Here is a 24,618-nt window from a genome sequence, read left to right as displayed (position 1 = left end):
TTAACTCTGTAGTCTCAGGGTGGCCTTGAACTCACGGCAATCCTCCTAACTCTGCTTCCCAAGTGCTGGGATTAAAGGCATCTGCCACCACGCCTAGCTTCTCAGCGCTTTTTAATAAATGTTTTTATCATACACTCTTGGGATTAAAAGTAAATAGTTTGAGTCTGTCCTACAACATAATAGTCAAGTAGATTTATCTATGTAAGTCCCTCCAGCAATTGAGTAATCACATTTGATCTTGCCTTTTCTAGCGTGTGTGTGTGTGTGTACATAGACATGTGTATGGTCATGTATCATGTATATGTAGAGATAGGAAGTGATATTAATGTTCCACCTTCTTTGAGCCAGGGTTACTTGCCACTATGCATCTGACTGACAAGTAGTTTTGCATAGGTGCTGGGGAATTCAACCCAGGTCAGCAGGCTTTGCAAGCAAAGTGCCTTTTACTGCTGAGCCAAATCCCTAGCACCTATGTTTTATATCCCAGGGCCTTCGTGCTAGGTCCAGCTGTGGTTCAGAGGCTTTATGTTCTTACTGTTTGAATGTCATCTTGGTCATTTTGTGATTTTTGGGGCATGTTCTAAGTAATTTCAACCAGCATCCTTATCTACAAGCTGGAAGTCATATATTATAATGGGTAGTAAGTGCTTTATCCAATGCTTTCTAGTTTTAATATAATGACTTCAATGATGGTAACAATGCCCATTCCTTTCATGATGCAGGTATTGCTATAATCCCTTTTGATTTATGGGTTAGGTTAGTCTGAGCTTAGCTGCATTTGTTACCTACTCAGAATACAGTTGTACCCAAAGTCACACTCATAAATATGGGTAAACTTTTACCCAGATTGGTCTATCTACCAGAACTAGCCCCCCCCCCCAAAAAAAATTAGGCAGGCATGGTGACATATGCATTTAGTCACAGCAGAGGGTAGGAGAATCACAGTGAGTTCAAGGCCACCCTGAGACTACGTAGTGGATTCCAGGTCAGCCTGGGCCAGAGTGAGACCCTACCTTGACAAACCAAAAAAAATAAATAAATAAAATAGAAAAAAAATAATAAAATCACCCAGCAAAGGATGAAAGTTTTTTACTACTGAACTTATAAAGTCTGATATTAATGTGTACATAGTCTAAAAATGTGCTGGAACATTGGATAGATAAGGAAACTTGGTTTTTTTCTGGACCACCTCTATTTCTGGTCAGCTTCACTTAGGGGTAGCCACTGAAATGTGTCGCAAACCTTTTGTCTCAATATTCTGCTCTGTCTTGTGTCAGATAATGTATGATTTTAAGAAGTACATCTCCCTCCTCTCATCTATTCATCATCTATTTATCAATCTATCATCCATCTATCTGGCAATCATTGTGTGAGACCTTTTATTTCACTGTGAAATTAGGTGTACAAAGTGTATAGTTCTGTTTGGGCAGAAAGAAATGTCCTTAGTTTTCAGAGGCTTTCTGATACTTTGCACCTAGAAAGGGGGGATGTAGGAATCTGCTTAGATGCTACTCCAAGCAAATATAGTTCAACTTGTCTTATTTCTAATTTATATTTTAGCACAATGGATCGAGATAAAGTGGGAATCCCCACAGATGGTGATTCACATGCAGTTACCTATCCACCTGCAATTGTGGTTTATATAATTGATCCTTTTACATATGAAAATAAAGATGAGAGCACTAACTCTTCTAATGTCTGGACTTTGGGCCTACTCCGGTGCTTCTTGGAAATGGTCCAGACTCTTCCTCCTCATATCAAGAGTACTGTTTCTGTACAGGTAAGAATTTGATGTTTTAGAGGTTTCAAATGATACTTGTGTATATTAAGATTAAATTTTTTTGCATGTGTATTTGTGTGTGTTGTCTATGTATGTTCATATGCATGTTCACATATGTGGATACACATTCATTTGTGCATGTGCAGAGGCCAGAGGTCAATAGTGGGTGACCTCTTTTTTTTGTTGTTTGTGTTTTTTTGGGTAGGGTCTCAGTCTAGCCCAGGCTGACCTGGAATTCATTATGTAGTCTCAGGTTGTCCTCAAACTCACAGCGATCCTCCTACCTTTGCCTCCTGAGTGCTGGGATTGAAGGCGTGCACCACCACGCTCGGTTGTGGGTGGTTTCTTAAACTGGTCTCCACTTTATTTCCTGAGAAGTATTTATCAGTGGTTCCTGAGCTCTTCTGTTTCACTAGGCAAGCTAGTCATCAAGCCCCTGGGTTCTTCCTGTTTCTGTCTACCTGCACTGGGATCACAGGTGCACACCACCATGCCTTACATGGATGCTGAGAATCTAACCTTAGGTCCTCATGTGTATTCAGTAAGCACTTTACAAACTCAGCTCTCTCTCTAGACCTCAGATTAATTTTCTAAAAAACTGGTTATATTAGTTATACTTTAGTAATATTGTAATCGAAATCTTAAGAGAAAGCTGGGCATAGTGGTTCACACCTTTAATACCAACACTGGGGAGACTGAGAATTTGAGGCCAGTCTGAGCAACAGAGTAAGCCTGTGTTAGAATGAGAGACTACCTTTAAAAAAGGGGGGGGGGGGACTGCCACTGCAGAGGAACTACAGATGCATGTGCCACTTTGTGCATCTGGCTTTACATAGGTACTGGAGAATCAAAACCAGGCTATCAGAACTTTGCAAGCAAGTGCCTTTAACTGCTGATTCATCTCTCTAGCCCAAGAAATCTTTAGATTGTCAATGAATATAATGAAGTTATCCAGTAGTGGTGATGCATGCCTGTAATCTCTACTTGGGAGATAGAGACAGGTGACGGTTCAAAGTCATCCTCAGCTACATAGCAAGAACCTGTCTTTAAAAAATAAATAAATAAAAGATTATGTTGAATACCCTGTTTGAGTTATTAGAAGAATAAATTTTGTTTTCTTTTTTATATTTCATTTAATTGAAATAGGCAAAGAGTGAATATGGGCATGCCAAGGCCTCTTGTTGCTGTAAGGAAACTCCAGATGCATGTGCCTCTTTGTGCATTTGGCCTTACATGGATATGGGGAATTGAACCCAGGCCATCAGGCATTGACAGTGTCTTTAACAACTGGGCCATCTTTCCAGCCTCATGAAGAAATAAAACAGTACTAGTCTATAGTAGTCTTTATAATTGGTGTATAGAAAAGTTTAAAGGTTTTCAGGTGGTCCTTTAGCCCAGTCCCCATTGGTAAAATTAATTATTAACAAAACTATGTAAGATGGGTCTCTTGGCACACACCTTTAATTCCAGCACATGAGAGGCAGAGGTGGTAGGATTGCCGTGAGTTCAAGGCCGCCCTGAGATTACTTAGTGAATTCCAGGTCAGCCTGGGCTAGAGTAAAAGCCTACCTTAGGGGGGAAAATATGTAATAGAAAAAAATTCTTTAGTAGTATTTAAGTTAGATTCTGTTTAATTTTCTAGTAATGACTTTTAGAGTTGTAGGCCCTATTTGTTTGCTTATTTGTTGGAAGCTTGACATTTATAATACTTACCTATACCTCTCAGATTGTTCCTTGTCAGTACCTGTTACAACCTGTGAAGCATGAAGATAGAGAAATCTATACCCAGCATTTGAAATCTCTGGCTTTTTCGGCCTTTACCCAGTGTCGGAGACCACTTCCAACATCAACCAATGTAAAAACTCTGACTGGGTTTGGTCCAGGTTTAGCTATGGAAACTGCGCTTAAAAGTCCTGATGTAAGTATAATAAATGTGTTTTTCATGACCACAGTTGATGGATGACTACACTTTAAAATGTTATATAAACCTAATAGTAGTTTTTTTCTGTTTTGCTCTCATTTTCCAGTTATAATTGGTAGTTGATATATATTTTTCTAAGATTGCATAGTACTATAGTACCGTAATTTTTTATTTTACAGAGACCGGAGTGTATTCGACTTTATACACCTCCTTTTATTCTGGCTCCAGTGAAGGACAAACAAACAGAGCTAGGAGAAGCATATGGAGAAGCTGGACAGAAATATAATGTTCTTTTTGTGGGCTACTGTTTATCACATGATCAAAGGTGGATTCTTGCATCTTGCACAGATCTATATGGAGAACTTTTAGAAACATGTATCATTAACATCGATGTTCCAAATAGGTACTTAAATTTCCCTAAATGTATATACTATCCCAGTTTAAAATTTTAGTATTTGTACACATGCACAAACACACGTTGTTTTATACTCAGTAAGCATATAACTGATTAAAGTTTATATACATTACAATATTAAGAATTGATTTGGTGTACTTGTCACTTATTTTTAGAGTTTATATATAAACTATTATACTAAAATATGTTTATATTGTATAATTAAGATAAAAATATTTTTGATTCATCTGTGACATAGACAAACTGTTAGTATCCTAAATTTTATGCTCTGAAGTTTGAGGTGATGGTTTTAGATAAAATTTTTTTGAATCATTGAACTAGGAAGCTTTCCCTCCCCCATGTTGAGAGCTGATCTGGTAAAACATCTGTAGGACACCTGTACCATTATTAAGAAGGATGTAACTGTTAGGTCATTACCTGGTGAGCTTCATTTTATGTTAGCACTTGATAAATTTCAAGGCTAGTGAACATTGTTGAAGACAAGCTGAAAGGTAAATGTGAACCCATTTTTAGGGTTAAAGCTTGGTGCTGGTGTTTGCTGGTACTGGTTGAACCCAGGGCCTTTGTATGCTAGCCAAGTACTCTGTCCACTGAGCATATTTCCATCCCTGGGTTTTAAGATTTGGGTTTTAGCTTTTCTATTTTTAGTCTTTATTTTTATTATTAAATAAAGGCTGTGTTCCTTTAAATTGAAAAATTGGTATTTGTAGAAATACTTAATGATTGTTGGGTTTTAGCTGTGTATGGATACAGATTACGGTAACATCATTTTTTTTTATTATTGGCTATAAATATTGACTTTATTACAAGCCTTTAAGCAATGCTTTTTACCATACTTCCTTGATATAATTTTGATTTGTTTTTCATTGCATGTTTGTGTTAATTAAAAGGTTTGGAAAGAATATGCTGCCAGGCGTGGTGGCGCACGCCTTTAATCCCAGCATTTGGGAGGCAGAGGTAGGAGGAACCCCATGAGTTCAAGGCCATCTTGAGACTACATATGAATTCTGGGTCAGCCTAAGATAGAGCAAGACCCTACCTTGAAAAACAAACAAAAAAAGAATATGCTTTTCTCTGAAGGAAGAGAGAATTGCCAGGATAGTATTAACCATTTTATCACTACCTTGAACAAAAGATAGAAAAGGGATAATAATTAAAAGGTGTTATGATGGGAACAGACTTGTCTTGCTACCCCTTGCTGGTTATGTGTTTTTAGGAACATTAGCCAGCTATATTGCAGCTTTTGTATTTATACTGTCTGAAGGATGTTTCCATCCACCTCTTACAAATGTGGCATTACATGTAAATTGATTGGACAGTATGCTTGGGGGATACTAAGGACCAAGTAAATCTTGCTCAGTCACAAAGTACTTGCATTACATAAAGGGTGTGTCAAAAAATGTACCACAGTGTTGTTTGGCCCCATTAGTAAATGTGCTTTCTATTGATATGCTTTACCTTGCATCATAGACTTCCACTGACCAAATTGACCCACTCCCAGTTATTTAGCTATTGTTTGGGTTTGGGGAAGTAGTTTCTTGGAGCAGCTTCAGAATTACAACTGTAGATGGGTCTTGATGGCCTTCTAAGCTTTTGAGTATGAGACCTGCTTTTTTTTTTTTCTTTTCTTTGCTAGTTTAGACAGTATTTCTGGTAAATTGAGGTAGTTTGCAGACAAAGTTAAAAAAAATTTAGGGGCTCGGGAGATGTTTCAGCAGATGAAGCATTTGCTGTGCAAACATGAATGCCTGAGTTTGGACCCCCAGAATACACATAAAGGCAGATACAGTAGAAAGTGTGTAATCCCAATACTACATGGTGAGATGGGAGGCTGAGACAAGGAGAGAATGCCCTGGAAGGTTGTGGCCCAGCTAGTTTGGAAATTAAAGAGACCCTGCCTCAAAATAAGGTGGAAGGTGAGGCTGACTCCCGAGATTATCCACTAACCTCCACAGTCATGGTTTGGTACCCACATGTTATCACACACATATAAAAACATTATATACATACACATATACTAAAACAATATACATATAGTTATGTGGGTTTTGTTTGTTTGTTTGTCAAGGTAGGGTCTTGCTCTTGCTCACTGGCCTGGAATTCACAGGGTAGTCTTAGGGTGGTCTTGGATTCATGGCGATCTTCCTACTTCTGCCTTCAGATTGCTGGGATTAAAGGCTTGTTCAACCATGCCCAGCATAGGTGTATTTTATTTTTTAAGTTTTTAAAAAATACCTTTATTTACTTATTTATGAGAGACAATTTATTTATGAAACACAGAAAGAATGAGAATTGGCATGCCAGGGCATCTAGTTACTGCAAACAAACTCCAGACACATGTACCACCATGTGCATCTTTCTTTACATGGGTTCTGGGAAATTGAACCTGGGTCCTTAGGCTTCACAGGCAAGTGCCTTAACTGCTAAGCCATCTCTCCAGCTCCATAGGTTTTTTTGTTTGTTTTGTTGTTGTTGTTGTTTCGAGGTAGGGTCTCTAGTCCATGCTGACCTGGAATGCACTATGTAGTCTCAGGGTGGCCTCGAACTCACATTCACAGTGATCCTCCTACCTCTGCCTCCCGAGTGCTGAGATTAAAGGCGTGCATCACCAAGCCCGGCTAACCATAGGTGTATTTTTTTTTCATTTTTATTTTATTTTACTTTTTAAATTTTTATTAGCATTTTCCATGATTATAAAAAAAAATCCCATGGTAATCCCCCCCCCCCAACTTTCCCCTTTGAAATTCCATTCTCCATCATATTACCTCCTCATCTCAATCATTGTACTTACATATATACAATATCAACCTATTAAGTACCCTCCTCCCTTCCTTTCTCTTCCCTTCATGTCTCCTTTTTTTTGTTGTTGTTTTGTTTTGGTTTTTCGCGGTAGGGTCTCACTCTGGTCCAGGCTGACCTGGAATTAACTCTGTAGTCTCAGGGTGGCCTTGAGCTCATGGCGATCTTCCTACCTCTGCTTCCCGAGTGCTGGGATTAAAGGTGTGCGCCACCACACCCAGCTCATGTCTCCTTTTTAACTTACTGGCCTGTGCTACTAAGTATTTTCATTCTCATGCAGAAGCCCAATCATCTGTAGCTGAGATCCACATATGAGAGAGAACATGTGGCGCTTGGCTTTCTGGGACTGGGTTACCTCACTTAGTATAATCCTTTCCAGATCCATCCATTTTTCTGCAAATTTCATAACTTCATTTTTCTTTATCACTGAGTAGAACTCCATTGTATAAATGTACCACATCTTCATTATCCACTCATCAGTTGAGGGACATCTAGGCTGGTTCCATTTTCCAGCTATTATAAATTGAGCAGCAATAAACATGGTTAAGCACGTATTTCTAAGGAAATGAGATGAGTCCTTTGGATATATGCCTAGGAGTACCTTCACACTGATTTCCACAATGGCTGGACCAGATTGCATTCCCCATAGGTGTATTTTTAAAAACCCAGTAACTCTGAAGTTGAAGCCAAGTGTAATGTCACATACCTATAGTTCCAGCTACTGAGGAGGATCACTTGAGCTTAGGAATGTAAAGTTAACTTGACAGCTTAAAGAGATCCTGTGTCAAAATGAGCAAACTGAGCTGAGTGTGGTGGCACATGCCTTTAATCCCAGCACTCAGGAGGCAGAAGTAGGAGAATCTCTATGAGTTCAAGGCTACCCTGAGACTATATGGTAAATCCAAGTCAGCTAGCTAGAGAGAGACCCTACCTCGAAAAATCCCCCGCCCCCAAATCCAAACACACAAAAACAAAACCCTACAGCACTTGGGAGGCAGAGGTAGGAGGATTGCAGTGAGTTTGAGGCCAACCTGAGACTACATGGTGAATTCCAGATCAGTCTGGGCTAAAGTGAAACCCTACCTTGAAACTGCAACCCTCTCCCCACCCCCCAGCAAACTGGTATGCCAGATACGTAGGTATTTTTAGAGCTATTATAAAGGTTTGAAGCATTAAATAAGGGCTGGACATGGTGGCACACACCTATAATCCTAGCACTTTGCATGCAGAGGTAGGAGGATTGCCATGAGTTCAAGGCCACCCTGAGATGACGTCATGAATTTCAGCTCAGCCTGGGCTACAGTGAAACCCTACCTCAAAAAAAAAATTTTAAAAAAAAGGAACTAAGGGTTGGGGGTGTATGTAGCCCAGTAATAAGACTATTCTTATCACACCAAGTGCCCTGCCACCTTTTGTTTTATTCAATAGAGTAAACTGAAATCCCGGAACCGATTTTTCACTAATTGTGACTATTGACATGTCATCCTGGGGCTGCAGAGATGACTTAAGGGCTGAAGGCACGTGCTTGAAATGTTGTCCTGTGAATTTGAGAAATACTTATTTGTTCAATAGGGCTCGTCGGAAAAAGGGTTCTGCCAGAAGATCTGGTTTACAGAAGCTTTGGGAGTGGTGCTTGGGGCTCGTACAAATGAGCTCCTTACCCTGGAGAGTTGTCATCGGCCGCCTGGGAAGGGCTGGCCATGGAGAGCTGAGAGGTAAAACTGCCTTCTTGGTTTGCTTTTGCGCTAGTGTATCTACTCCTGCCCCCATTTGGTGTATGTGCTGGATAGAATGATAAATATTATCAGTAAAACTTTTGTTTTTAAAGAGGAACTATATAGGTAATAGTTATTCCTGTTTGTTATCTTCTGGTCCCCCACCCCCACATTAACATGTGATTTAATTCATCCTCTGTTCAGCAAATTGCAATTGAGTGCAGTGTTTACTTAATTGTGGGGGGGGGGGGAGAATCAGAATTCAAATAACATCAGTGCCCAGGTGTGCTTGCATATGCCTTTAGTCCCTGCACTTAGTCAGCAGAGGTAGCAGGATCGCCATCAGTTCAAGGCCAGCTTGAAACTACATAGTGAATTCCAGGTCAGCCTGGGCTAGAGCAAGACCCTACCTCAGGGTGGGGAGGAAGCATCAGCAATTAGATTTTTTTTTTTTTTTTTTTTTACTTGATGACTCCTGTGTATTTATTTTATTATTATTATTGTTATTAAATATTTATTTTTTAAGATAGGGTCTCACTGTAGCCCAGGATGACCTGGAACTCACTCTGTAGTGCCAAGCTGACCTTGAACTCACAGTGGTCCTCCTACCTCTGCCTTCCAAGTGCAGGCATTAAAGGTGTATGCCATCATACCTGCATTCTGTGTGTGTGTGTGTGTGTGTGTGTGTGTGTGTGTGTGTGTTTAAAGGTTGGTTGGTTGGTTTGAGACAGGGAGGGGGAGGGGCGTGCCAGGGCCTCTAGCCACTGAAATGAACTCCAGACGCATGCTCCTCCATGTGCATCTGGCTTATGTGGGACCTGGTGAATCAAACCTGGGTCCTTAGGCTTCACAGGCAAACATTTAACTGCTAAGCTATCTCTCCAGCCCAATTCTTGTATGTTTTAAGGACTTTTGAGCCTATACCATAGCAATGGCGCAGGTTCATTGTTGTTTTTATTGTTGATACCTACAGATTGGAGCTGTTTGCTGAGTCGTCGAAACTTGCAGTCTCAAAGTAAAAGGCTCAAAGACATGTGTAGAATGTGCGGTATATCTGCTGCAGACTCTCCTAGCATCCTCAGTGCTTGCTTGATAGCAATGGAGCCCCAGGGCTCCTTTGTGATAATGCCAGGTTAGTTATCTTTGGTTTATGCCAGATCTAATGCACCTTGTACTTAAGTTTTAAATGTTATATAAAATTCCTCGTTTATTAAAAAATAAAACATACCTTTATTTTCTTAGATTCTGTGTCTACTGGTTCTGTATTTGGAAGAAGCACCACTCTAAATACACAGACATCTCAGCTAAGCACCCCAGAAGATACATCATGTACTCACATACTTGTATTCCCTACTTCTGCTTCTGTGCAAGTAGCCTCAGCTACTTACACCACTGAAAATCTGGATTTAGCTTTCAATCCCAACAATGGTGCGTTGATTGTCCCTGGATGTTTCGTTGTTAGTTCTGTTCCACTTGGTTGTTTGCTTATTTCCAAAGAAGATCCTACTGTGTAGAGTTGGCTGGCCTGGTACTCACCGTGTACCCCAGGCTGACCTCAAACTAGCAGCAGTTCTGTCTCAGCCTCCCAAATGCTGGGCTCACAGGCATCAGCCACCAATCTTGTCCCCATTTCAGTTAAAATTAATTTTCATACTTTACTATAAATGACCATGGGATATTAAAAATGGATTATTTCTTTTCCTGTGTAGATGGAGCAGATGGGATGGGTATCTTTGATTTATTAGACACAGGAGATGATCTGGATCCTGATATCATTAATATCCTTCCTGCATCTCCAACTGCATCTCCTGTACATTCTCCAGGATCTCATTACCCCCATGGAGGTGATGCTGGCAAGGTAAACCTATTAAACAGCTCAGTGTCATATCTAAGTATAACTCACCCCATCCATCCATCCATCCATCCATCCATCCATCCATCCATCCATCCATCCATCCGGGGATTAATTCGTGAAATAAAACATCATATTTTCCCTTGGACTTGCAAGAGTAATCATGCACTTTTGCCTCATAGATTTCCTGTTTGGTTTTTGGGAAACTTGCTCTTTATCCCTGGTTAGCCTCAACCTTGCAGCATCCCTCCTGCTTTTGCCTCACAAGTGCTGGGATCACAGGCATAGGTAGTCTCTCTGGGCCTTTTAACATTTATTCATTCATTCATACATACATACATACAGAAAGAGTTTATTTCTTTTGAAATATCTTTTTTTAATTTATATATTTTTGAGTAAAGAATCAAGACTTTGCAGTCCAAGCTGGATTTGAACTCATGAGCCTCCTCTGTGTTGGGATTGTATCACTGTAACTGGTTTTCTGTCTTTTTATTTTTAAATGAGATGGTAAGAGTGAGAGAGAAAATTGGCACACCAGGGCCTCCAGCCACTGTAATCAAATTCTTGATGTGTGTGCCACTTCGTGTGCATTTGTGACCTTGTGCATCTGGGGAGTTGAACATGCGTGCTTAGCTTTGCAGTTAAGTGCCTTAGCCACTAAACCATCTCTCCAGCCTATAACCAGTTTTTAATATTGCTACTGTACCATGATTTGTTATATTGTTCCCAAAATGTTGGGCATATAAATTTTTTTTCCTATTTGAAATCATACTCTAACAAACATTTTCATGCTTTTAGTTTTTAATCTATTCCCTTAAAATAATACTTAAAATTTATTGCTTAATCCAAAGGATAGGAACATCACTTAGTAGTAGTACATGTTGTTATAATGCATTCCAAATCACTATTAATAATAACACTAGTTTGTATAGTGCTAGGTGAACAAAACTAATTGAGTCTCTTCATGTTGCAATGTAATTGTTAAGAATTCTAGAGGGCCGAAGAGATGGCTTGGTGGTTAAGGCATTTGCCTACAAAGCCAAAGGATCCTGGTTCAATTCTCCAGGACCCACATACACCATATGCACAAGGGGGCACATGCATCTGAGTTTGTTTGCAGTGGCTGAAGGCCCTAGCATGCCTATTCTCTGTCTCTGTCTCTGTCTATATATCTCTTTCTGGCTTTCAAATAAATAAGTAAATAAAATATATTTTAAAAAAGAATTGGAGCCAGGCTTGGTGGCGCACACCTTTAATCCCAGCACTCGGGAGGCAGAGGTAGGAGGATCGCTGTGAGTTCGAGGCCACCCTGAGACTCCGTAGTGAATTCTGGTCAGCCTGAGCTAGAGTGAGACTGTACATCAAAAAAAACAAAAAAAATAAAAAAGAATTGGTTGAGGAGCCATTAGGATATAAAAAGTTATATTTAACATTTCATATTTTTTAAATCTATCTATATACATTTAATTTATTTATTTGAATGGGGGCTAGAGAGAGATAATAGACACACCAGGGTCTCTAGCCACCACACATGAACCCCAGACACATGTGCCACTTTATGCATCTGGCTTATGTGGGTCCTGGGGAGTTGAACCTGGGTCCTTGTACACATGTGTGACCTTGCTCATGTATCACCTCATGCATCTGACTTATGTGGGATCTGAGAACTCAAACTTGGGTCCTTAGGCTTCATAGGCAGGCATCTTAATCACTAAGCCTTCTCTCTTCCCTTTTATTTATTTGAGAGACAGAGATAAAGAAACAGAGAGAGGCAGATAGAGAATGGTCACACTAGGGCCTCCCCCATTGCAAAGGAACTCCAGATGCATGTACTACCTTAAGCATCTGGCTTATGTGCCATTGGAGAATCAAACCAAGGTCCTTTGTCTTTGCAGGCAAGTGCCTTAACTGCTAAGCATTTTTCCAGCCCCTGCATCTGGCTTTATTAAATGGTACTGGAGAATCAAACTCTGGTTCTTTGGCTTTGTTAAGCACTAAGCACTGTAACTGCTAAGACATCTCCCCAGCTCAAACTTTTTAAACATTTCGTATATTCATTTCATCATGGACATTATCATTACCTTTTTTTTTTTTTTTTTTTGGTTTTTTGAGGTAGGTTCTCACTCTAGTCCAGGCAAACCTGGAATTCACTCTGTAGTCTCAGGGTGGCCTCGAACTCACAGTGATCCTCCTACCTCTGCCTTCCGAGTGCTGGGATTAAAGCCGTGCATCACCACACCTGGCTAGAAGTCTTATTTATTTATTTATTTATTTTTGGTTTTTTTGAGGTAGGGTCTCACTCTGGTCCAGGCTGACCTGGAATTAACTCTGTAGTCTCAGGGTGGCCTTGAACTCACGGCGATCCTCCTATCTCTGCCTCCCGAGTGCTGGGATTAAAGGCGAGTGCCACCACACCCGGCCATATTTATTTTTAATACTATTATTTATTCATTCATGCATTCTTTCTTTCTTTCATCGGGCTTGAGGTTAAACATTAGAGGCTCACACATGGCAGGTCAGTGCTCTCCCAGTCCACCATGTCCCCAGGCCCTTTTTATTTTGAGACAGAATCTAGCTGTAGCACAGGCAGAATCTTCCAATCTCAAGCACCAGAATAGTAATGATTATTGGCCTTTCTACCAAGTCCGGCCCTGTACTGATTATATTTTCAAGTAAATAACTCAAATTTTCAGTATCTTGCAATGTTTTTATTGATAAGATAATATAATGGCATTAACTGCTATAACCCATTTTGTATTGATATTTGTTGCCTATATGTATTAGATAAACTAATGAACTTTTAATTTTGTCTTTTTAAGGGTCAGGGTACGGATCGGCTACTTTCAACAGAATCTCATGATGAAGTAACTAATATTCTTCAGCAACCATTGGCCCTTGGATACTTTGTATCAACTGCCAAAGCGGGTCCATTACCTGACTGGTTCTGGTCAGCATGTCCTCAAGCACAATATCAATGTCCCCTTTTTCTTAAGGTATTAATATTCCTAATTAACCCTAGTTGGCAGTTTGTTTGCATCCCAAGAAATACAGAGTGGCTTTTTGGAGTTGAAGTTGTATAAGTTTTCTGAGTTCTACATTCTTGAATACATTACAAGTATCGTAGCTAATATCAAGTAGAGTTATCTAATGAAACAGCTAATTTTTTATTTTTTTTATTTTTATTTATTTATTTTTTTTTTTTTGAGGTAGGGTCTCACTCTGGCTCAAGCTGACCTGGAATTCACTATGTAGTCTCAGGGTGGCCTCGAACTCACGACGATCCTCCTACCTCTGCCTCCACGCCCGGCTTAGAAACAGCTAAGTTTTTAAAAATTATATTAAGTTTGCATGGTGTTCGTAAGTCAGACTCCTGAAACTCTTGCTTTTAGTAGTAGATTCAGCTGCACTACACATATGAAAGTTGAGAGCTGGGAGATAGATGCCTTAAACTGTCTTTTCCTAGAGTACAGTTTAGTCCTGAAAAATACAGTCTGTCAAAAGTCACACTATACTTCCATTACACTGCATTATTCGAGGATTAAAAGATTTTTTGTGGGCTGGAGAGATGGCTTAGCAGTTAAGCGCTTGCTTGTGAAGCCTAAGGACTCCAGTTCAAGGCTCGATTCCCCAGGAATGTAAGCCAGATGCACAAGGTGGTGTGTACATCTGGAGTTTGTTTGCAGTGGCTAGAGGCCCTGGCACGCCCATTCTCTCTCTTTCTGTCTGCCACCTCTCTCTGTCGCTCTCAAACAAATAAATAAAAATAAACAAAAAAAAATTTGAAGCATTTTTTTGTAATTTTGGTGTTTGGTTTTATCTATTATCTCCTTAAAAAGTTCCTAGTTTTGTATAAATTTCTGTATGAAAACTATTGAGTAGCTGGAAGTGGTGGCACACACCTTTAAAACCAGCACTCGGGAGGCCAAGGTAGGAGGATCATTGTGAGTTCAAAGCCAGCCTAAGATTACGTAGTAAATTCCAGGTCAGCCTGGTCCAGAGTAAGACCCTACCACTGTTAGTTTTAAAGAAATGAGATTCTCAGGTCTGTGGGGATTTTACCAAAACCTTTATTTTGTGTTACTAAGTACTGTAATTGAAGTTAGGATAAATTATGAAATGATATATGTTAAATGGGATATGCAGACTGTATATTGGTTGCTACTCTTACTGCTACTACTGTTCCAAAATAATAAATTCAGATCTGACCCATATATATATCACCATAAATGAGCTGTTTCTTTTTTATAAATCATGGTAATTTAAATACTTGCTCAGAGTAAACATCAGATATTTTATTTATTGGAATTACATTATAGTTGTTAATGAACCTATAGGCTTCTATACATGTTGGTATTAAATCTTGATACCCTTGCCTTACATCCCAATGAGTTAGTGCCATTGAGATGAAATGATGGGACTTGTATAGCACCTTCATAAAAAAAACACAACAGTTTAGGATATGAATTGACTGCTTGTCATGGTAAAATGGGGGATTAAACTCATGCTAGGCAAGTGCTGTGAACCATATCTCCTGCCCTTGAAGTGACTGTTAATGAGTTTATTAGTTTATGTTAAGGATTTTATTCTTCTAGCATTACTCCATACAAAGTTCATTATAACAACATCCTCCCAAGGGTTTTTCTGCAGAATAGTAGTCCTTGCAGTCTATACCAAACAAGGGGTTCTTTTGTTCTTTGAGACTGTCTGCTCTCTTTTTAGTTAGAATTAATGTATGTACACTAAAGGCACTGAGAAGTAGCAGTAAGTAATATTGGTTATATAGTATTTCCAATATTTAGTGTTAACACCTATTTACATAGTTTATGACCTTAGTGGTTCAGGGCATATTATTTTTAGGAAACACTACTTGACAAAAAGTCCAAGGGACTATCCAGATTCTTTTCTACTCAATATTTGTTTACAGAAAGGATAGTGTAAAGTGAGCATTCACCCTCAGATACAGTGTAACAAGATTAGGACTTCTGTTTCTGAATTACCAGGTAAGGCATAACTTACCATAATTTTGTTCACCTTTTTGTCCCTGTGCATTCCATTTTAGTTTTGTACTGTAGGCAATAAAACCACCTGATGTATTTCTCTTTGCTTGAAAAAAATCAGTTAGGGGCTGGAGAAATGGCTTAGCAGTTAAGCGCTGGCCTGTGAAGCCTAAGGACCCTGGTTCGAGGCTCGGTTCCCCAGGTCCCACGTTAGCCAGATGCACAGGGGGCGCACGCGTCTGGAGTTCGTTTGCAGAGGCTGGAAGCCCTGGCGCGCCCATTCTCTCTCTCCCTCTCTCTGTCTTTCTCTCTGTGTCTGTCGCTCTCAAATAAATAAGAAATTTAAAAAAAAGAAAAAATCAGTTAGGTTGTTATCTAGGTGGTTAGAAAGATTTTATCACAGGAATTAGAGAACTGGTATCAATATGTGTTTATACTAATCTTCCAGGTGAGAGTTTTGTTTATAACTCATAAATTAGGAGTTTGTCGACAGTTTAAACATACATGTTTACTTATGTTCTTGAGCACACCATCCAAGAAGGTATACATACACACACAATTGCAAGGGAAAAAGCACCTACATAGAAGAGTCCCTTTTGAGCTTTCTCAAGAGTTTCTGTGGGGAACATCACTACTGTTTGACTACATGTTGACACTGTTATACATACTGACCTATAGATAAGATAATTTATTCTATTTAACTGAAATATGAAGAACAGTACACATTCCTTCCTCCCACTATTCATGCCATGCCTATATGGTGTGTTCTAATTGTTAGGAGGCCTCTTAACAAATTTCTTGGGCAAAGAAGGCATCTGCATACTGTATTGGAGTGTTAAGAATTCTACCAAAGTCAGCTTCTTTAAGGTTTATAACTTTGTAATATATTTGCAACTTACTACTCCTTTCACGTTTTTTATTATTACGATCTACGAATGACTCCAGAATCTTCAGCTCTGTACAACCTAGGAATAGACTACGCTCAGGTTTAGCAGTGTAGTGCATCCTTTATTTCCTTTATACACTTGGACAGATTCAAACATAACTGAAAATCCTTTGAAGGGGTTTTAGAAGGTCTCAAAAGCAGTAATGCTGAAGAAAAAGAAGTAGGGAGATTGGATACAAGTTTTGGATACAAGTTTTCAGCAAGGAGAACAAGCATTTTGTAGTGGCTTCCACTCATAACATAGTATTGGGATATATTGCATCAAGGAAGAGACATCGAGAGAATAAGGAAAACTGAGCAGATTTTTCTTTTTATATTACTGACTGATTACTTGTTACCTTTTTAGGCCTCTTTGCACCTCCACGTGCCTTCAGTGCAATCTGATGAGCTGCTTCACAGTAAACACTCCCACCCACTTGACTCAAATCAGACTTCAGATGTCCTCAGGTACAGCTCTTTCCCCATGAAGTAGTCTCCATTGCAGCTATAATAGAATGTAATGCTTAGTCCTAAATGTGTTTCTCATTGCAAGAGTTTACAACTTTTTGTCTTTGGATCTGTGGTTAAATGGTATTATTTATGAGGAGGGTTTGTAGTATGTGAAGGCATGAGTGTATTGCCATGTTATCCATTGAGTGCAAGACCTTGTGCTGCTTGGCAGTGTTGAGCTACATCCCTAGCTAAGCTGTATTATTTGGAATGACTCTTCATAGTTAACAGCGTGACTATCTTTTGTATATGTATGTTACAGGTATGTGTGTGTGCACATACATGTTTGAGGCTAGAAGTTGATGTCAGGTGTCTTCCTTATTCACGCTCCACCTCACTTACTGGAACCCCGAGCTCATCAGTTTGGCTAGTCTAGCTAACCAGCTTGCCCCAGGGACCCCAGTCTCTGCGTTCGGAATGCTAGGATTACAGTCAGGCCCTCACACTCATCTACATTTATATGGGTACTGGGGATCCAAATTCAGGTTCTCACCCATGCACAGCAAGTGCTTTATCTATTAAGCTATCTCCTCAGCTCCTGAGTAATCTTTTTTTTTTGGTCTTTTGCTCTAGCCCAGCCTGACCTGGAATTCAGTATGTCATCTCAGGTTGGCCTTGAATGCATGGTGATCCTCCTACCTCTGCCTCCCAAGTGCTGGGGTTACAGGCATGTACTACCACACCCAGCTAAGATTTTTTTTTTTTTTATTTGAGAGTGACAGGACAGAAAGAGGCAGATAGAGAGAAAATGGGCATGCCAGGGCTTCCAGCCATTGTAAATGAACTCCAGATGTGTGTACCCCCTTGTGCATCTGGCTAACCTGAGTCCTGGAGAATTGAGCCTCGAACCGTGGTCCTTAGGCTTCACAGGCAAGCACTTAACTGCTAAGCCATCTCTCCAGCCCGATTTTTTTTTAAGTTGTTGCTAAGGATAAAACCTAAGACTTTTGCATATGCTTATATGCAGGCGCTCTAGCACTGAGCCACATCCCCAGCCTGAATATAATTGTTATGAAATTAGTTACTAGTCTCCTCAAGGTGGCTCTATATTATATCCTCCACATTTTCTTTCTATATGACTTCAGCTGGTTGTGGTGACTCCTGCCTATAACCCCAGCCCCGGGGAGGCTAAGGCAAAAGGATCACTGAAAATTCAAGGCCAGCCTGGTCTTCAGAATGAGACACTATTTCAAAACCAAACCAAAACAATACATACACACATAAAGAAACACGGCTGGAGAGATGGCTTAGTGGCTAAGGTGCTTGCCTGCGAAGCCTAAGGTCCTAGGTTCTATTCCCCAGTACCCACATGAGCCAGATGCCTAGGGCAGTGCACACATCTGGAGTTCATTTATAGTTTTTGGTGGCCCTGGCACACTCATCATTCTTTCTCTCTACCTGGCCCTCCTTATCAAGTAAATAAATAAAATTAAAACACACACACAAAATGAAAGAAACAAATAAAGTGACTTTAGTTAGGTGTGATAGCTCACAGTTGTAATCCTAGCATTCAAGAGGCTGAAGCTGGAGGATTTCCATGAGTTTGAGACTTGGACTACATAGTGAGTACCATGGCAACCTGGGTTACAGTATAAGACCCTATCTCAAAAAAAAAAAAAAATTAGGAGCTGGGGTGCTAGATCTGCAGGTGACAGCATGCCACGCAAGCTCAAGGGCCCAGCTGGCTGCTCACCATGGCCATCCATGTAAGCAGCCGGCTGGGCCCTCACATGTCTGTAACCCAGTCCTGCAGGGAGCGAAGCCTGGGGAATTGGTGAAGCTCACAAAAACTTTAGCTCTGGATTCAAAGACAGACTCCATCTGAAGAAAAATGTGGATAAGTGATAGAGGAAGACACCCACATTCTTCTCTTGCCCCTCCACAACTGTAAACAGGGTGCATACATCTGTATACACATGAATACATCACACTATAAACCACACATACTACCCACAGAAAATGCCAAATCAAAAGAAAAAAAAAAGAAAAATAAATATGTACCAGAGAGATGGCTCAGTAGTTAAAAGTACTTGCATGCAAAGCCTGATGGTCTGGGTTCAGTTCCAATAGCCACCAAAAGCCAGATGCACAAAGTGGCACATGCATCTGCAGTTCATTGGCAGCGGCAGGAGGCGCTAGTGCACTCATTCTCTCTCTTTAGTCCTTCTCTCACTCTCAAACGAATAAAAAATAAAAAACTTGTTGGGGCTGGAGAAATGGCTCAGCAGTTAAGGCACTTGCCTGCAAAGCCTAAGGACCTGAGTTTTATTCCCCAGGACCCACATAGAGCCAGATACTTTAGATGGCATGTGCCTGGAGTTTGTGTGCCCATCCTATCTGTCCCCCGCCCCATTCCCTTCCCCTCTCTCCCTCTCTCTGCGTCTCTCTTGTAAATAAGAGAAAAAAGAAAAAAAATATTTTTTAAAAAGTAAATAAATACAGCAGGCTTGGCTATCTGGTTGTGGTGGTTCACACTTGTCTCAGTACTTGTATTTTTGTTTATTTTATTTATTTGAGAGCGACAAAGAGGCAGATAGAAAGAGAATGGGCACTCCAGGACCTCCAGCCATTGCTAATTCCAGATGCATGCGCCATCTTGGGCATCTGGTTTACATGGATCCTGGGGAATTGAGCCTCGAACCAGGGTCCTTAGGCTTCACATTGCCTCTGTACTTAGAAGGCTGACATTGAAAGATCACAAATTTAAAGCAAGCCTGGGCAACAAAACTTTGAATCAAAACAAGTCAAGTGACTTTGACCCTTAGATACTGTAATTTAAAAGTATTTCCATCGTCTACATCAGAAACACATGCATGACTTACGTGGTTGATTTGCTTTGCAGGTTTGTTTTGGAACAGTACAATGCACTCTCCTGGCTAACCTGTGACCCTGCAGTCCAGGACAGACGCTCATGTCTCCCGATTCATTTTGTGGTGCTGAATCAGTTATATAACTTTATCATGAATATGCTGTGATCTTCATTTGATGGAACTGTGCAAGAAAAGAACAGGAAAAAAAAAGCATATTTTGCTGCAGGATTAAGTTACAGTTATCTTCTCAATGAAAGTCATTTGTGATGGGGTCTAATTCTTATTACTTCAACAAATATTGTTTTGACTTGGGGGGAGGGTTATAACCCTATTTTTCATTGACTATACTGAACTGTTTAGGATGATGACTGATTATTCAAAACGTATTATAACATTTTCGTAGCAAAAATTAACTTTTTTTTTTCCGGTCACAGTATTTGTGAAAAGTAATGAGCCATAGTACCCAGTCATGTTAAATGATTATTAAAAGCATGGAGAGGAAACATGAGGAACATTGAATTTCAACATATGGCTTTAGAACATCAAGATGTTCTTGTATTGGATTATAGTATCTAGTATTCAAAAATGCCTGCATCTCTTATTTATTGTAAGTTTTTAAATGTATAAATTGTCTTATATTTCTTAACCTCTTTTATAAAAATTTTCCTAGAAGGTTTATACTGCCTTCTTGCTTTAAAGCAATTGGTCTAAAATATATGTAATCGTCTTAATTAAAAAGTTGCAGTAGGGTTGCTTTTAGAGTATTATTTTTTTGTAAGGGGTGGGTGGGACAGTAAATTTGTATTGTCTCCATGTACAGTTTAACAGGGATTGAGGGGAATAATGTCCATACCATGGTGTGTGGAGGATTTACAGCTAAGCTGTAGTTGCAGAGTACATGTACAGTAATGAAGTTCACTGTGTTTATAAATTGAAAGGTACCGGGTCTTACAGCATTTTATATATCACACCTTTACAGAATAACATGATGGCAATATACACGTGATATTGTTAGGTGGTTTAACTTAGAATAAAATGAGAATTCTTCAGTTATATTTTATACTATGGTTTAGGGCTATGACTAATATTTCAGGCCATTTCCAGTGAAAGAAACTTAGTTTTACAAGAAAAACATTTGCTACTGAATGCTTAAACTAATTTTGGTGTTTAATGTTACATTCTTAAATTTTTTTTTCAGTATCACAGTGGTACATTTAGGCATGGGAATATTATTAATTATGGAATTATCTGCAGGATCTGTTATAAGGTTGAAATTTAGCCCAGCTCTAGGCATTTTACAAATTACTTTAAGAGCATTCACTCTTGATTGTTTGACTTTTTTTCTTTTTAAATTAAAGATCGGGGATGGGTGTGAGAGTATGCATATGTGTGGGTGCGTGGGTGTGTGTGCAATCAAACTGTGGTGTAAATAGATTCTCAGTGAATTCTGGTGTTCAGACTCTATTCCACTAGTGAAAGAAGCATTTTCTAAACTGTTTCCCTTTGCCTTTTTATTTATTAAATTTTCTTTGTTTGGAGATGGCAGTCCCAAACACTAGAGTCTGTACTTTTCTATGACACAGCTCAAATTAAGGTAGGGCATACGCCAAGGAGGTTCTCCCCTCCCTAAAGAAGGGACTTGAATTTTAGGGACTTTAATTCACCCCTTCCTTCAACACAACGTTCCCCTTGTTTGCACATGCCAAGATAACTGCTTTTATGCAGGCTTTATCCCCTTGAAAAAATCTTTTCTACAGTGCTGCTCATAAGAGAGAGCCCATGTGAGCCTCCCACTTGCATTGCTGACTTGAATTCACAGTCGATAAGTCTACCTGTCTTTCTTGGAAGCAGTGTATCAAAATTCCTATTTGTATGTTCAGTCATTACTGACAAAAGACATCAATTGTATTTACAAAACTCTTAATTGAGTGTCTTTTTTTTAAACTGAAACTTGTTTTGTAAATACTGTATGCTTAGCATAAATAACACTTTCTTATGAACAGTATGCCTTCTTTAAATTGAGTATATAAAAACATTAGCAACTCTTGTTTTTTCTATGAAGAAACACAATTGGTGACAGAAGTTTTCAATTATTCCTTCATTGTTAGTAATACAATCTAAATGAAAAACACTTTGATATTAAAGACCACATCTTTGCATTTGTTTTTAGATCATGTTAACACATCACAGATTATATTGACATGTTTTGTTCTGAACTTTTAGAGAAAAATGAAACATCTGAGATTTGAAGGAAATGATGTTTATTTGGAATTTCTATTAAAACTACCCATTTTTTATATTTAGCTCAATAATGACTTAAAAATAAAAGGTTATTATCTCAGTTGTTTAAAACCACTAACCTATGGTAACCACACCTCAGTCTGCAAAGCAATTTTTAAAAAAATTATTCCCTGGCAGTTTCTTTATGGAGCCAAGAGGGAACCCAGCATACAGTTCTTTCTTATTTGATAATCAGGAATGATTTCCCAAATATACAGAATTTACTCGTCATATTTTTTCTTTCCTTCATATGCATTATTTCATGCTTAAATAGAAGGTTATGAAATAGCCATTTGAAAAGGTCACCTGACTTATTTCAGAAAAAAAAAAAGCCTTTTGTGCAAGATGATGGATCTGACTTACTAATGCACTGTCATAGACAAATATGGGTAATTTTGTTTTATTTATGTAAGTAAGAAAAATATATACTTTTACTAGTGAATTAACAACACCTTGACTTCTTCATTCCAGTGCTAACATCTGTTTTTTGTGCAGTTATCCATTATGAAGCAGGGTGAGAGTTCAGTATTTTGGCATTTAAACAGATTAGTTATATAATGTCTGCTTCCAGCCAGTCTGAAACATCTAGCCATACCTTTCTTATGCAAGCCATTCAGTTATCAGGACTGTGAATTAACACTGTATGAATAAATTTCTGTACACCTTATTGTTTGGCCAGAAGGCCACCAAGTGTACTTATATGTAATCCTTAAATTTTAAAATAGCTGTAATTTTTAAATATTTCTAAACTTTTCTTAAACCACTAAAATTAAGCTCTTACTACTTAGTCACCTATCCTCAGCTGTCTTCGTACTCAATTGTCAGTATGGCACAGATCACTGTATTGAAATCTTCTCTTTTTGTCTTCATATTTACCGTCTGAGGTAATTTTTTAACTTAATGTGTTACTACAAAGATTTGCAGATCTTTAATCAAGCACTATGTTAATACTGTAATATCAAAATACTATGTTGCATTATTTAAAATGTTCAAATTGAATAGATTAAAAGTTCTTAAATGCTATTGCATCATATAATTTGCTACTCACCCACTATGGCATTGCATATTCGTCTATTAATACATTTAATGTTGCTTGAGTGATACTTTGGTCTGGGTTTCCTCTTAATATTTTAGTTTGTCTAAATTAAAGAAAAATGTTTTAACCTTTTTATTTTGTCCCATCCCCCCAAATCATCTGGAACTCTTAACCTGTTGGTTTTTCTTGGTGTTTTAATGGGCCCAGAACTATGGTTTAAAATCTTATATGTGTATTTTATTTTAATATTTTATTTTATTTTATTTTTTGTGGAGTATAAATTTAAAAACTGGATTTGGGACCTAAAATACTCCTCAGGTTGATATACTCATGCAGTTTTCAAATAGCTTTAGTTTTTAAGGTAAACTGGATTCGTGGACCTAAAAGTTACTGAGTTTAAACTACAAATTGTAACGTCATTACTGGACATGTCAGCACCAACCCTCTCAAAATAGCTTGGTCACTTTATGAAGGGGCGTTTTAAAGTTGTTGTTTAGCAGTGACATTTAATATGGTCCAATTGCTTTTCTTTTTAACGTGACAAAAAAAAAAACAACAAAAGAAATAGAAAAAGGAACAAACACTATTGCTGCCGAATGCCATAACACTGAGCTGTACAAATTGTGATTGAGGAAATGAAAAGGTTTATACTTTTTAAAAAAAAACAACAAAAAAAAAACAAAACTTCAAATGGAATAAATTATTCATGAAGCCTTCATTGTGGTGTCTCTTTGTGTTGATACTATTTCCACCTTAAAAGTTTGCAATAACTAGGGTCAATATTTTTGTGTCACCTAAAGGGAAGAGTACAATTTAGAAATGGTGAATGAGCTTTTAATTTCTGAGGTTTTTTTTTTTTTTAAAGAGGATTTTAGATCAATTTACAATGTGTAGGTTACTTGCATATTTGTGTAAATGGGCTCCTTTTAGGCTGATGGGTTTCATGTTGGCATTCTAGCCAAAAAAGCTATCTTCAAATATTTACAGCTTAGCACACACTTTTTATTTGATCACATAAGTGTTTTTGAAGTGTGATAAAATGTTCAGATATGAATAATTCATCAAAAATAGCTCTGCCTAAGCCCTGTAAACAGTTGTATAATATATTTTTGTCTAGACTTAAGTTAAAGACATAACTCAAATTTTCTGTGGTCATTTTAAAATAGTTTCTGCCAGCAATTTTTTTAAATGATCCTTTAAAAGGAGGTGTATGGGATGAAAACTTTGTACCTTATAGAATTTTCTGTCTCATAGTTTCCTTCTACTTTATTTCTACCTTCTAAAATTAGTATTATGTATGAGTAACTATAACTATGCAATGAAGCTTTTTCAGGAGGAAGGGTATTCACTGTTTCTACTGCTGTATACCACCTTTTCTATTGTAGTTTACAGTCCTGAAATAACTATCTTGGGATTGTAAATTATAGCTCAATAATAGAGCACTTGCCTAGTATGCACAAGGCCCTGGGTTCAATTCCCAGGTTTGCAATAAAGAAATAAGAAAGCCAATATCTGAAAAATCCTATTGTTTTTTACCAAAGGAAATGAGGTGTTTTTTTTTTTATAGCTTAAAACAAA

At 38.5% G+C, this 24,618-nt stretch overlaps 1 protein-coding gene across 2 annotated transcripts in view; it reads left to right on the top strand.

Moving 5' to 3' along the window:
* Window positions 1-23,756, top strand: part of Med13 (mediator complex subunit 13) — a 124,942-nt gene extending 101,186 nt beyond the window's left edge. For both annotated transcript variants that reach the window (XM_045159209.1, XM_045159208.1), the window contains exons 21-30: window positions 1,561-1,780; window positions 3,507-3,698; window positions 3,881-4,104; window positions 8,488-8,630; window positions 9,604-9,762; window positions 9,873-10,058; window positions 10,340-10,488; window positions 13,302-13,475; window positions 16,772-16,872; window positions 19,757-23,756. In XM_045159209.1, coding sequence (XP_045015144.1) covers window positions 1,561-1,780; window positions 3,507-3,698; window positions 3,881-4,104; window positions 8,488-8,630; window positions 9,604-9,762; window positions 9,873-10,058; window positions 10,340-10,488; window positions 13,302-13,475; window positions 16,772-16,872; window positions 19,757-19,889 — 1,681 coding nt within the window. In that variant the 3' untranslated portion in view covers window positions 19,890-23,756. The remainder of the gene's footprint in view (window positions 1-1,560; window positions 1,781-3,506; window positions 3,699-3,880; window positions 4,105-8,487; window positions 8,631-9,603; window positions 9,763-9,872; window positions 10,059-10,339; window positions 10,489-13,301; window positions 13,476-16,771; window positions 16,873-19,756) is intronic.
* Window positions 23,757-24,618: the final 862 nt, after the last annotated feature.

This window comes from Jaculus jaculus, chromosome 9, assembly GCF_020740685.1.
Source record: "Jaculus jaculus isolate mJacJac1 chromosome 9, mJacJac1.mat.Y.cur, whole genome shotgun sequence".
Lineage (NCBI taxonomy): Eukaryota > Metazoa > Chordata > Mammalia > Rodentia > Dipodidae > Jaculus > Jaculus jaculus.
The sequence above is the reverse complement of the archived record's forward strand: the minus strand, read 5'-3'. Positions and strand labels throughout refer to the sequence as shown.